Here is a 12,974-nt window from a genome sequence, read left to right as displayed (position 1 = left end):
TCTTTTTACTGCCCATTTCCAGAAACTACATTAGGGCATATTGTATCTTTTTTGAGAAATCTCTGTACATTGTAATTCTTGTTTGGTAGTTTGTTGGTTGGTTAGTTTTATAGTACCAATCTGGGACCTCCCCCCACATGTTAAACAAGTGTTCTACCACTGAGTTTATTTCCAGCCTTTAAGGGTATATGAGAAAATGCTAATCAGGTATGGTGGCACATGCTTATAATCTTAGTGCTCTGGAGTCTGAGGATCAGGAGGATCATGGAGGATGATGGCCAGCTTGGATTACGCAGTGAAACCTAGCTCCAAAAACAAAAGTATTTGTATAACACTTTTAGGTTCTTCTACCAGTACTTATGCATCTAGAAAAACTAGCTTTCATTGTTAACAAAGTAGAAATGACAGTGTTTATCTAACAGGCTTGTACCTCTGGTTTTACTAAATTTTGTTTTATTGTTGCTGTTTTTGTCTATAACATACAGTATTGTCTTGATTAATCTGCTTATCTCAATACAAATAGGTAATTGAAATCCTATGTACACATTATATATTTTCTAGTATCTACTGTGGGCTTTGAAGATCCTTCCTTAAGATGAATGTGGTGGTGCATGCCTATAATCCCAGCACTTGGGAAAAGTTGGAGGCCAGCCTCATCTACATAATAAGACACTATCTCAAAACATCCTTTCTTGGCCTGAAGATTTTTCATTGTATTTATTGTGTAAAACAGCCTTTTCCTCCCATGTTTAATCCCTCTATCCAAATATTAAATCTTTTCTGACTTCGGTTTTTAGTGTTAATAGCCCTTTATCTCCTTTGAAAACGGGAAGTAACTTATGTATTTCAAACTTCACTCTGCTTTTTCTTGCTCCTCTTCAGTATGCTTTCTTAGACAGATGTGTTAAGGATGGAACCATGTGTTTACCCTAGAACAGTTTTCAGTCCCTCTCCCCAACAAATAGTGCTTTAATATATAGCATTTGTTCCACCTGCTATAGTCACATGCCAGACACAGTATAGTACTCTAATCTGCTATTTCAGATATTCTCACATGCTTTCCCCCCTCAAAACTATTCTAATTATTTCCTGAAAGAAAGAATAAAGATTTGGAAATAATTAGTGCTAATATTGTGTAGAAACTAATATGGCTTAACATTCTCTAACATTTAGCTAGAAAGTATAATTACTTGATGTGTATTTTCTATTTACTTGATGAGTCAGTCAAGAGCAGTTTTGTATATTAATTTGAGCATTTCTAATATGCTAGCCTAAGTTAAGATATTTGATTATGGCTAACAATGTGTTTTGTCTCTTTATATGTATTTCAACAGGAAGAAGGCAGTATCAAAGAAATTGCAATCACACATCATGTGAAGGAAGGACATGAAAAGGCAGATCCTTCCCAGTTTGAGCTTTTGAAAGTATTAGGGCAGGGATCATTTGGAAAGGTAAGTCATAATTGTATGCTCTAAGCAAAGTTTATAGAAATTCGGTAAACATAGAAAATAGAATACTAATCACACAAAGCTTGGAATAGAGGGAGGCTAGATAATGGATACCAAAATTAGATACATAGAAGGAATAGGATCTAATGTTCTCCAGCACAGTAGCATGACTATAGCCAACAACAACTTATTACATATTTTATTAAGAACTAGCAGAGAAGTTTGGAGCTTCTTAGCACAAGAAAAGTTAACATCTTTTGGGGCATTGGATCTTACTATGAAGCAGGTTACACAACCCTTCTGCCTCAGTCTCCTGAGTACTAACTAGGATTATAGGCATGTACCACCACAACTGGCTATACATGTTTAAAGATACATAAATACTAATTCCTCAGATATGGTTATTATTCATTACATATATTTATCAAATTGTTGTATTATGCCCCATAACTATGTATAGTTATATCCATTAAAATATACATAGATGGGGCTGGAGATATGATTCATTTTTTAAGAATGCCTACTGCTCTTTCAGAAGAGTTTGGTTCCCAGCACCCACATTGGGCAACTCACAACCAGCTGTAACTCCCAACTAGCTTCAAGAGTTCTGGCACACTCTTCTTGCCTCTGTGGGCACATTCACATCTATAGACAGACATAGATGCATGTAAATAAAAAAATAAAAATAAATATTTTTATAAATAATAAAATATATGTATGTATCCTAAACCATAAGGTTTAGATTAAAAAGTTACAAGGAGGCTTGGCATAGTGCCACATGCCTTTAGTCCCAGCACTCAGGAGGCAGAGGCAGGCAGATCTTTGTGAGTTCGAGGCCAGCCTGGTCTACATAGTAAGTTCCAGAATAGGCAGGACTACATAGAGAGACTGTCTTAAAAAAAAAAATTACAAGCAAAACAGTACCTGTGACAAAAGCCTCCAATCCCAGCACTCAGAATCGGAGAGAGTGTGAAGCTAGCCTAAGCTGCATGAGACTCTATCTCAAAAAAAAAAAGAAAGAAAAAGAAAAAGAAAAAACACTTTAAAGGGAACTGAATACAAATTCAAAAGATCTTCAGATTTAAAAGGAGTTAATGTCTTGGGCTTGTAATCTCAGCAATTGAGAGGATAAAACAGGATGATTGCCATAAGTTTGAAGCCAGCCTAGGCCAACCTAGACTAGAATGAGAACCTGTCTCAAAAAGAGCTGACTCTTAATAATTCATGGATGTTTTATCACATTGGAAAAGAGGTATTTTATGAAATGCTACCAGTCTTTCTACCAGCAATATTTTCTCTTTTTATGTTTTTGCTATTAGTACATATGAAAAGAATAGAATTTCAGAACTACAGTAGAAACCTTAGTAAATTGACAGTGTTCATACTCATTTTTTTTGTCTTTAAGACTGTCATTTCTTGTCCTGCTGCTAGGGTGGGTGTATTGTTTTACTTTGTTTTGTGTCTGCAGTGGGGAGATTAGGCTTAGAGTGTCAGGGCTTGTTGAACAAGCACACTATTGCTAAGCTGTATTCTCAGCTCTCGTGCTTCTTAAATGATTAAAAATCACAAGCTATCCCCTTCATACACTCTCTTCTTTTTGTTCTCTTATCGTTGTAGTTATTGTTGTTTTAAGACAGGGTCTCCCTCGAGCCCATACTAGCCTCAAACTCCCAACAGTCCTTCTACTTTCCACTTCCCAAGCTGCTACTACTTGATTTTTCGAGACAGATTCTCAACAAGAACAATATTCTGAGATTTCATGCAACTTTGACAGTGCAGTAATTCCTTACCACCTCCCTATAAGAAAACAGTGGAAAGTATCGTGCTCTGTAAGCATCAAAATGGCATCAGTGGATCTCTCTTGTGTATTTTAGTGGGGCTGTTTAGCAACTCTTTGCTAATACAGATAATTTGTTATGGTTGTTTAACCACTTTTAAACATAGAGCATACTTTTAATCCAAATATAGACTCAAGAGCCAGCAGAGCATGATGGTTTTAAGTTTAACTCCCCAACCCCCAAAATAAAATAAGTTTCAACCCAAGGTCAGCCAGACTGAACTCATTTTTTTCTACTTATCACTATGTTATTTAATCTCTTAGAGCTGTTTCCCTATTCTAGCATGTCATTAAATATCGAAGTTCCTTGAGGTTTGGTTCTAAACTGCCATCTTGTACTCCTCACTAATTGATTTTCTCTATGTCCCTATATTAATTGTAATTCACATGCTGCTGACATCACAGATTTATATTTCCAATCTGTTTTTTCTATGACCTCTGAACTCTTTCTGTGGCTACTCTTCACCCCCATTTGTCTCAAAGGCATTTTATTTTGTGCTTGGTGTGTCTCAGACCAAACTCACAATCTTTAGCACCCCCAAGTCTATACTATTTCATTTTTCTCTGTCACTATGAATAGTATCCAGTTAAACAAGCCAGAAACTGGGGAGGCATTCTTACGATCTTTCTCAGGTCTGCTCCCTCCTCTCTTCTTTTCCACCCTCTAACCCCCACCATGTCACATAGCACCCCCAGCCAGTATGACCCATCACCAAATCCTGTTGATTTAGTAAATAGTTTTGAAATCATAGAAATCCTATCCTGCACTGCCACTGTCGTTCCCTGGTCTATTGAAAGAGTCTTATAAGAGTATCTTCCCAATTTCTTTTCTTAACCTCACTTGTGTACATGAGAACCAGTATGAACTGGTGTTACATTAACTCCTCAACTGCCTCCCTTTGTTTTTATGATAAGGACAAATTCTTAAAATTGCAGAGGAGCCCCTGAGTCTGACTCTTTAGCCACCTCTAAAACATCAGCTTAAATGTTATCCAATACTGTGTTCTGACCCCATTGGCCTTTTTTTGGTCCTAAGCTGTCTTCAGCTGGTTAACTCTTCTTGTGCCTGTGATCTCAGAGAAGACTTTCCTGCCACCCTACTTGTCACACTTCTTAGTTATACACCCTAGGAACAGTATATACCTTTACTTTATGGCACTCACTACAGTTGTAGTTACTCATTTGTAAAATTACTTATTGGCTATCTCTCTCTGTAGACTAGAGGTTCCATGAGTAGCATGGTGCCTAGCATACAATTTTGAAAAATATTAATGAGTCATAGTGCTGACCTCATAGGATAACAGTGAGAATTAAATGGTACAAGGCCAAACACATCTGGCATTAACTGTATTACCTACTCTTCAACAAACCCAAATAGAGGAGTTTATTTTTATACATTAGATTTCAAGGAACATAATAGTTAAGTTTCAAGGAATTTGAATGCTTCTCCCTTTATTTCTTTAAAAGTACTTTAAGTGCCTCACTATAAATAGCAAACATTAAAATAGGGTGTCTTCTTTCTTACTCATCCTTAAAGGCCAGTGTAAACCAAGGAAACAGGGATGACCTGTCAGAGCCTAGAATAGCTGTGTGAGCAAGTGAGGACTCCTGCTGCTGTCACTAAGCTTAGCAGCTCACTGGCTTAAGCAAACAGTTAAAGAATGCCATGAGTAGGGCCCTAGAACTGAGTATATGATCCGGGTCTTGTCCTACTATGACGCCAGGCAAATTGTTTGATTTCTCTAAGCCCTGATTTGAGCAGCTATAAAACTGGCATTGTTTAGACTTGTCTCTTCACATGGTCATGATGCTGCATTGCAAATGTTTCTGAAGGTACTGTAAAAGTTAAGAAGTGCTGAAAGTCATTAAGAGGTTGCTTTCAGCCGGGCGGTGGTGGCACACGCCTTTAATCCCAGCACTCAGGAGGCAGAGCCAGGCGGATCTCTGTGAGTTCGAGGCCAGCCTAGTCTACAGAGTGAGTTCCAGGAAAGGCGCAAAGCTACACAGAGAAACCCTGTCTCGAAAAACCAAAAAAAAAAAAAAAAAAAAAAAAAGGTGCTTTCAAAGAACTGAAACAAGTTTAGAAGCCATACAAATTTCCCCTTTGCAACAGAATAAAGACATTGATAGGACAATCTCTAATTACCTCTACCCAATTAGGATTTATTTCTGTTCATTATAATTATTACTAATATCTGACTGCCTTTAACATTTGAACAATAGTCCACCTTAGAACCACACTTATTAAAAATGCTTTTCTCCTTCTAGGTCAGCTCCCCATAATTGACTAAAAGAGCTACTGGGTGGGGCTTAATGCTGGCAGTGAGAACACAATTATGGGAGAGCACATCCTGCCTCTGGGGGCCGATGTGAGATGTGATGCTTTTCATTTGATTTCATTACCCATTGGCTTTGTACCATTTCTCAAAACAATAAAATTCTGCCTTGCCTGAGAATCAGTTGATGAATTATTTGGAGATTTTTGTGCTAATCACACAATGTGTAAGTCAGATAATTGAAAGCTGACCCTAAACTTAAATCTTCTTCCCACCCATAGCAGCTAAAGAACACTGCTTTCCATCAAGGCATGGTGGCTTACATCTCTAATTTCCAGCAGTTAGGAGCTGAGGCATGCAAATTGTAGTTGAGTTCCAGGGCAGCCTGGGCTATACAGAGTATGACCCAGTCTCCAAAAAGAAGAACAAAACAAAAAAGTGGGGGACACTGCTTGATTGAAAAGAATAGATAAAAGAAATAGGTTAAAATACATGCCCAGAAGCTAGAGAGATGACTTGCCAAGAGCACCTAAGTTCAAATCCAAAGCACCTATGTAAAAAGCCAGATGTGGCCCTGGGCACCTGTGACCTCAGCACTGTGAAGAGCAGAGACAGGAAAGTTGCTAGGGCTTGTTGGCTAGCAGAGTAGCTCCAAGTCCAGTGAGAGGTAATATCTCAAAGGAATGAAATGGAGAGTGATAGTGCAGGACACCCAACACCCTTCTCTATTATATGCTACACATGCACACACATACACCCCAAAAATATCAGGGCTATTTAGCAGGTCTCTTTAAGTCTTGGTGGTAAAGGTCAAGAATGAAATAGTCAAAATTAATATGATGTATTGATAAATATTTGTCAGCCATATTACAGCACAGGTATGAGTTATTTAAAGCACGTCTTATTTATTTTGCCTAAACCCCACACTCTTTTTAAAGAATCCCCAAATATATGAAAATTGAAGATGCTAAATAATAATCTTTATACTTTGATATATATGCTGATTTGCTAGTAAAAAGGTGAAGAGGTAGTGTCATGTTAAATATTGATGTCTAGGATTCTTCATTAGCAGTTTTTTTAAATTACTCTCCTAGCAGTGAGATAGATGTGTGTATATTTTCATACACAGAAAAAAAAACCCTTCATCTATGAGTAAATGTGTCAACAGAAGTTTGTCACAAGAAGCCCCAGTGTAAGAATTTTGATGGGGGCGACTCAGAAGGGTCCACCCCCCTCCCTGAGGATTCCTAGACAGTTGATGGTTGCTCAGGAAGGGAGGGGCATTTTCTTCAGTGGTATAGCCACTAGTTAGATGTCCATGCTCCTATAAGCAACACTAATTAAGCTCATTGGTCACCATAAAAAGAGACATGAAAATAGAAGGAAGACTAGTTAGGGAGGGGAAGATGACAAGAAAACAATGGAGAAGGTAAATCTGATTTTTAAAAAAAACTAATGAAAAAAGGAATTGTGGTATGGGACTAGGCCTATATAGCTTAATAGTAAAGTGTTTGCCTAGTGTGAATGAGAACCCAGGTTACACCCCCAACACCCAGAAAAATTGAGGGACTCAGAAGAATTTTGTTTCGATAAAGCACAGTCACCATCTCCTGTGGTATACGTTGAATGTGTGGGGCTGTTCTCTAGTTGCTATATTCGTAGTTGAAAAACTTTTGTCTTATTCTATATATTATATGCTCCTTTGGAACTGGCAAACAACGAAATGAAAAACAGTACCATTCACCTATATTGAAATGTCAATCTATAACTATTGTTTATAACTTCTATTAACAACCAATAATATTTTGGAGAAAATGCATTTATAATATATTAGAATGTATTTGTATATATAATGGGGTATTGTTGTAACAAAGGAATATTGTTTGTGATTCTTTTATTTATTTTCTGTCATTTTAACATAGGTTTTCTTAGTTAAAAAAATCTCAGGCTCTGATGCTAGACAGCTTTATGCCATGAAGGTATTAAAGAAGGCCACACTGAAAGGTGAGTGCTGCTGCTATTTTCCATGTTCATGTAGTCTAAAACCAAAAGGTCACCATGAAGCTCACGTGACTCTGAGGCCACTTAGATTCTGAATTGGCTCCTGTTAACAGCTTTAAATTTAGACTAACTTCCAGTGACTTTCCTACTAGGCTAAGAGTCATATGACTTGAGAACAGGACTTACCATGTTAGAAAAGAAGGATTATCAATTTATCTTGGGCTTTAAGCAAGCAGAAGTTGAGAAGATTAAAACTGGGTTTGATTCATCTTCAAATTATTTGAATATTTTGGAAAACATACTAATCATACAGATGCAAAAGAGCTTTAATTCTTTAGGATTACACACACACACACACACACACACACATATGCATACAACACATACACATGTATATACACACTTGCACACAGAAAAAGAAATAGACATCCAGAGTTGTCTCTGGAGTGGTTTGTCCACTGCAATAATTAGTAGTAGTAGTTTATTAAATTTGAATCTTAATAAATTTGAAATTTATTGAATTTGAATTAAATAAGAATCCATAGTTAATCCATACATTAATGAAGAAGAAAGGAAATCTCTTTGCAGTAGAATTCCAATTAATAAATGTAAAAATAATGGTGTAGGTAGGAGTTGATAAGGCATATTATTACAACTTTATGTAAAGGACTTTGAATAAAGTTTACTTAGGAAGATAAATCTTTTGAGTGGGGACTGGAGAGATGATTCAGTGGTTAATTGCACTGGCTGCTCTTCCAGAGGGCCCAGGTTCAATTCCCAGTATCTACAGTGGTGGCTCACAACTTCAGTCCCAGAGGATCTACTGCCCTCCTCTGGCCTTTGTGAGCACTAATCACACATAAGTAATACACAGATACACATGCAGGCAAAAGGCCCATACATATCCAAAATAATAAAATAAAATGGGAGCCCATTCCCTATGGAGGGATGCCTTGCTCAGCCTTGATGCAGAGGGGAGGGGCTTGGTCCTGCCTCAACTTGGTATGCCAGACTTTGTTGACTCCCCAAGGGAGGCCTTACTCTCTCTGAGGAGTGAATGGGGGTCAGGATGATGGGTAGTGGGGAGGAAGGGGGAACTGGAGTTGATATGTAAAATGAAAAAAAATTAATAAAAAAAAATCTTTGAGGAAATGATGAATTCCATAAAATAGAAATTTATATTAAATAATATACATTTTAAACAAGAAATGTACACCAAATAATAATGTTATTTCATATGATGGCAGCATAGCAGTTTTGAATTAAGCACAAAGTTGTCATTAATGCTGCTGAATTAACCTGAGGAAATAGCCTTACAGAATGAGTTCCTACACTTGAAAATATTCACAAACACTTACAATAATATGATAAAAATTGCATAGATATTGAAAAAGGAATGTTTGGAAAATCATGGTATCATACTTAATATAAAATGAGATTAAACAAAATGTTGTTGAGCACTTGCTGCTTTTCAGAGGATCCAGGTTCAATTCCCAGTATCCACAAGGCATTACTGTCTGTAACTGTAGTTCCAGGGGATTCGACTGCCCTCTTCTGGCCTCCACAGGAACTGCATGAATATGGTAACAGGCATACATGCAGGCAAACTCCTAATACACATGGAATGAAAATTAATGTTTTAAATATGATTATAGAAATTAATGAAAACACAACTGAAAAATATAACACATTGGGCTATTACAAGTACATAAAATTATATAGACACAAGCTATGGAAGGAAATTCTAAAATGTGTGTGCAAACATTAGAGTTATAGAATTGTAGACTTTAGATAATTTTGGATGTGTTCTTAAATATGGATTTTATTTTTATCAAAGTTTTGTCACGTAAGGCAACTGTACTTTGTTTTTGTTTTTCGAGACAGGGTTTCTCTGTGTAGTTTTGGTACCTGTCCTGGATCTCACTCTGTAGACCAGGCTGGCCTGGAACTCACAAAGATCCGCCTGCCTCTGCCTCTGCCTCCCAAGTGCTGGGATTAAAGGCGTGTGCCACCACCGCCCGGCTTGGCAGCTGTACATTTACCACATCTCCATGCCTGTCCTAGTTCTTGAGCCCTCCAGAGTCACTGACTTGCTGCTTCTCGCATTCACTTTCACATTCCACACTCATCTTTGCAATCCTTTGGTTGTTTTCATTTGGAGCCATAATCTGTTTATTTCCCAGCATGGAAGATTTTCGGATTTAGTTGCTTTATGTTGCCACCCACAGTTTTCATGTCTATGTCTGCCCAGCAATGTTCTCATTATCTCTGCTTTATAAAAATAGATCGTTGGGGCTAGAGAGATGGCTCAGTGGTTAAGAGCACTGACTGCTCTTTCAGAGGACCCTGGTTCAGTTCCCAGCACCCACATGGCAGTTCACAACTGTCTGTAACCAGTTGAAGGGGATCTAACACCTTCACACCAATGTACATAAAATAAAATTAAATAAATTTCTTTAAAAAAATTGATCACAACTGAATGAAATAATACATTGGAACAGGTGTCCTTCATATCTTTGCTATATTTCCTTTTTCTGGATTTTTTTCCTACCTTTTACTCGGTATACCTTCTAGATTGGGTTGTATGTATCTCCTAGTTGCTACTGTAGAAAGGCAACTGCATGGTAAAATTTGTGTCATCTAGCATGTCTGAAAGTATATCTGCCCCCTTACTGAATTTATGACTTGATTAGGTTTACAGTTCTAGGTCACAAATAAGTTTCCCTCAGATATTTGAAAGTACTGCTTCCATTGTCTTCTTGTTTCCTGTGTTCCAGTGATAAAGGCCATTGCCATTCTATTTGCCAGTCCTTTCTGTGTTAGCAACTTTTCCTCTCCAGAAGTGTATATGTGTGTGTGTGTGTGTGTGTGTGTGTGTGTGTGTGTGTGTGTGTGTGTATCTAAAAATGTGTCCCGACATTTATGAAGTAGTATCTTTGAGTGCATGGTGGAAAATTTCATCCACCAAATATGAGTGGTCCCTTTGAATCTAGATACTCATTTTCAAGTTTTGTGGAGTTTTGTTTTTGTTTTTTGGTTTTTTTTGTCATGTATTCTCCATTTTGTGACACCTAGTTTGGGGGTATGTTGTGCTTCCTGGGTGATTCTCTAAGTTTTACTATTTTTATCCTTTCTGTCTTTTTTTTTTTTTTTTGGTTTTTTGAGACAGGGTTTCTCTGTGTAGCTTTGGAGCCTGTCCTGGAACTCTCTCTGTAGCCCAGGCTGGCCTCGAACTCACAGAGAGAGATCCACCTGGCTCTGCCTCCCGAGTGCTGGGATTAAAGGCATGCGCCACCCACCCCCAACCAACCCTTTCTGTCTTTTTGTTTTATTTTTTTTTTCTTCTCATGTTTTCTTGGAAATTTTAAGCAAAACTTATGGTAATAATTTCTCCAAAACACAAAATTAATGATGTTGGTAATTCAGACATGCCAACTAAAAGCCTTCTTTTAAGTGAAAAGCTGCAATTTCATTAAGATATTTTGGGAGAAGGAAAGAGACTGAGAATGAAAACACCTTCAAAGAACTTTCTTCCACGTTTTTTGTTGTTGTTGTTTGTTTTGTTTTGTTTTGGTTTTTTTTGAGACAGGATTTCTCTATGTAACCACCTTGGCTGTCCTGGAACTCGCTCTGTAGCCCAGGCTGGCCTTGAACTCACAGAAATCCACCTGCCTCTGCCTTCCAAATGCTGGGATTAAAGGCGTGCGCCGCTGCCGCCACCACCACCTGGCCAAATAACTTTCATTATTTGTTTTTATTTTATTTCTTACTGTGTTTAATGTGGAAATTATATTTTATCATAGGTATGTGTCTGCAGGGTTGGTATTTCAGTGGTTTTAGGTACCCATAAAGAGTCCTAAAACCATAGATAGCCCTTGCAGATAAGAGCTTCCTACTATAACATTTTTCTATTAATGTCATTTTAGTGGGGTTTTAGAAATAATTAACAGAACACCCATGTTTACCCAGAAGTCTTTCCACTTCAAAGTTCCTATTAATACACTGAGTGCCATCAACTAGAAGTTAACGACATTAGATCAATTTAATGGGGAATTTTTGTCCTACTAGGGTGGTCTGTCAGCCTAAAAGACTTTATACATCAATACATAAAACAATTTTCTGTATACATTCTTGGAAACACAAATAGCATTTCTTCTTACTCACTCATATTCAGAGGATGACTTACTAGTGTTCGTTCTCTTCCTCCACCATGGGCCTCAGTGATCAAAGTCAGGTCATCAGGCTTAGTACCTTTTTGCCCAGTGAGCCATCTCTCACCGGAGTTTGTTTCCCAAAGGTCTTATTTCTATGTTTTAAATATCTGTGGTTCCCTTGAATTGAAAATAAAACCAACCCAAGTTTCTCACACACACACTCCATCTTTCTTTTTGACCTAATCACTAACATAAACATTAAATGTTTTTGTTGTTTTGGTTCAGTTTGGCTTTTTGAGACAGAGTCTGGTGTAACCTAGGCTGGTCTCAAGCTCACCACATAGCTGAGAATAGCTTTGAACAGTGAATGCTCCTACCTCCACCTCCAAAATGCTGTGATTGCAGACACATGCCACAACACCTGGCTTTCAGAATGTTTTCTGATCATTTACTTAGTTCTCATCCCTACTATATTCAAGCCTTTGGATGTACTTCTAGCTCTAGTGCCTAGCATTATAGGCTTTGCTCAGGAAATGTTTTCTAGAAAAAAAGTTTTACCACAAACCCAAATTCTTCCCAGCATTTCAACTTGTCATGATTCTGGATCCTCTATATGCCATCTCCCCTATAGTGAACCTCTGTTTCCACATTGATATGACTCCTTCCAAGTCATTATTTATGCTTCAATGTCTGTTCAGGTGTTGGTACTCCATATTTGGTCTCTTTTAGAACATGTCTTTTCCATCCTACTGGAAAATCCCACTGGAAGAGTCTTAGAGCTCATAACCTAACCCTGCTTCTTCTTCTAGACTTCTAGTCTTCCCGTACAAGTAAAACTGATCTTGCCTTTCTCTGAACTCCAGTAATACTTACCACTGGTAATAAAATGCCCATTAGACATATGCCGGGCGGTGGTGGTGCACGCCTTTAATTCCAGCACTCAGGAGGCAGAGCCAGGCGGATCTCTGTGAGTTCGAGGCCAGCCTGGTCTACAGAGTGAGTTCCAGGAAAGACACAAAGCTATACAGAGAAACCCTGTCTCGAAAAAAAATGCCCATTAGGCATATACACACTACTGCTTTTCAATATAATGATAGTCCATTACTTGAATACCTCTTACACACAGGCTTTATCCAAGTAATCACAAATTCTTCAAAGGTATAGGAGGATTACCCAATTTTATACCTGAAAGGTAACTGAGGTTCCACAGAGTTTAAATAAGTAACTTACTCGTGATTATACAAATTAGAATCAGTAC

The 12,974-nt window shown here is 37.8% G+C and overlaps 1 protein-coding gene across 2 annotated transcripts in view; it reads left to right on the top strand.

Moving 5' to 3' along the window:
- Rps6ka3 (ribosomal protein S6 kinase A3) overlaps positions 1-12,974 on the top strand; it is a 103,633-nt gene that overhangs the window by 50,708 nt on the left and 39,951 nt on the right. For both annotated transcript variants that reach the window (XM_059250292.1, XM_059250293.1), the window contains 2 exons: positions 1,335-1,451; positions 7,484-7,565. In XM_059250292.1, the coding sequence (XP_059106275.1) occupies positions 1,335-1,451; positions 7,484-7,565 (199 nt within the window). The remainder of the gene's footprint in view (positions 1-1,334; positions 1,452-7,483; positions 7,566-12,974) is intronic.

Source organism: Peromyscus eremicus, chromosome X (assembly GCF_949786415.1).
Source record: "Peromyscus eremicus chromosome X, PerEre_H2_v1, whole genome shotgun sequence".
Classification (NCBI taxonomy): Eukaryota; Metazoa; Chordata; class Mammalia; order Rodentia; family Cricetidae; genus Peromyscus; species Peromyscus eremicus.
The sequence above is the reverse complement of the archived record's forward strand: the minus strand, read 5'-3'. Positions and strand labels throughout refer to the sequence as shown.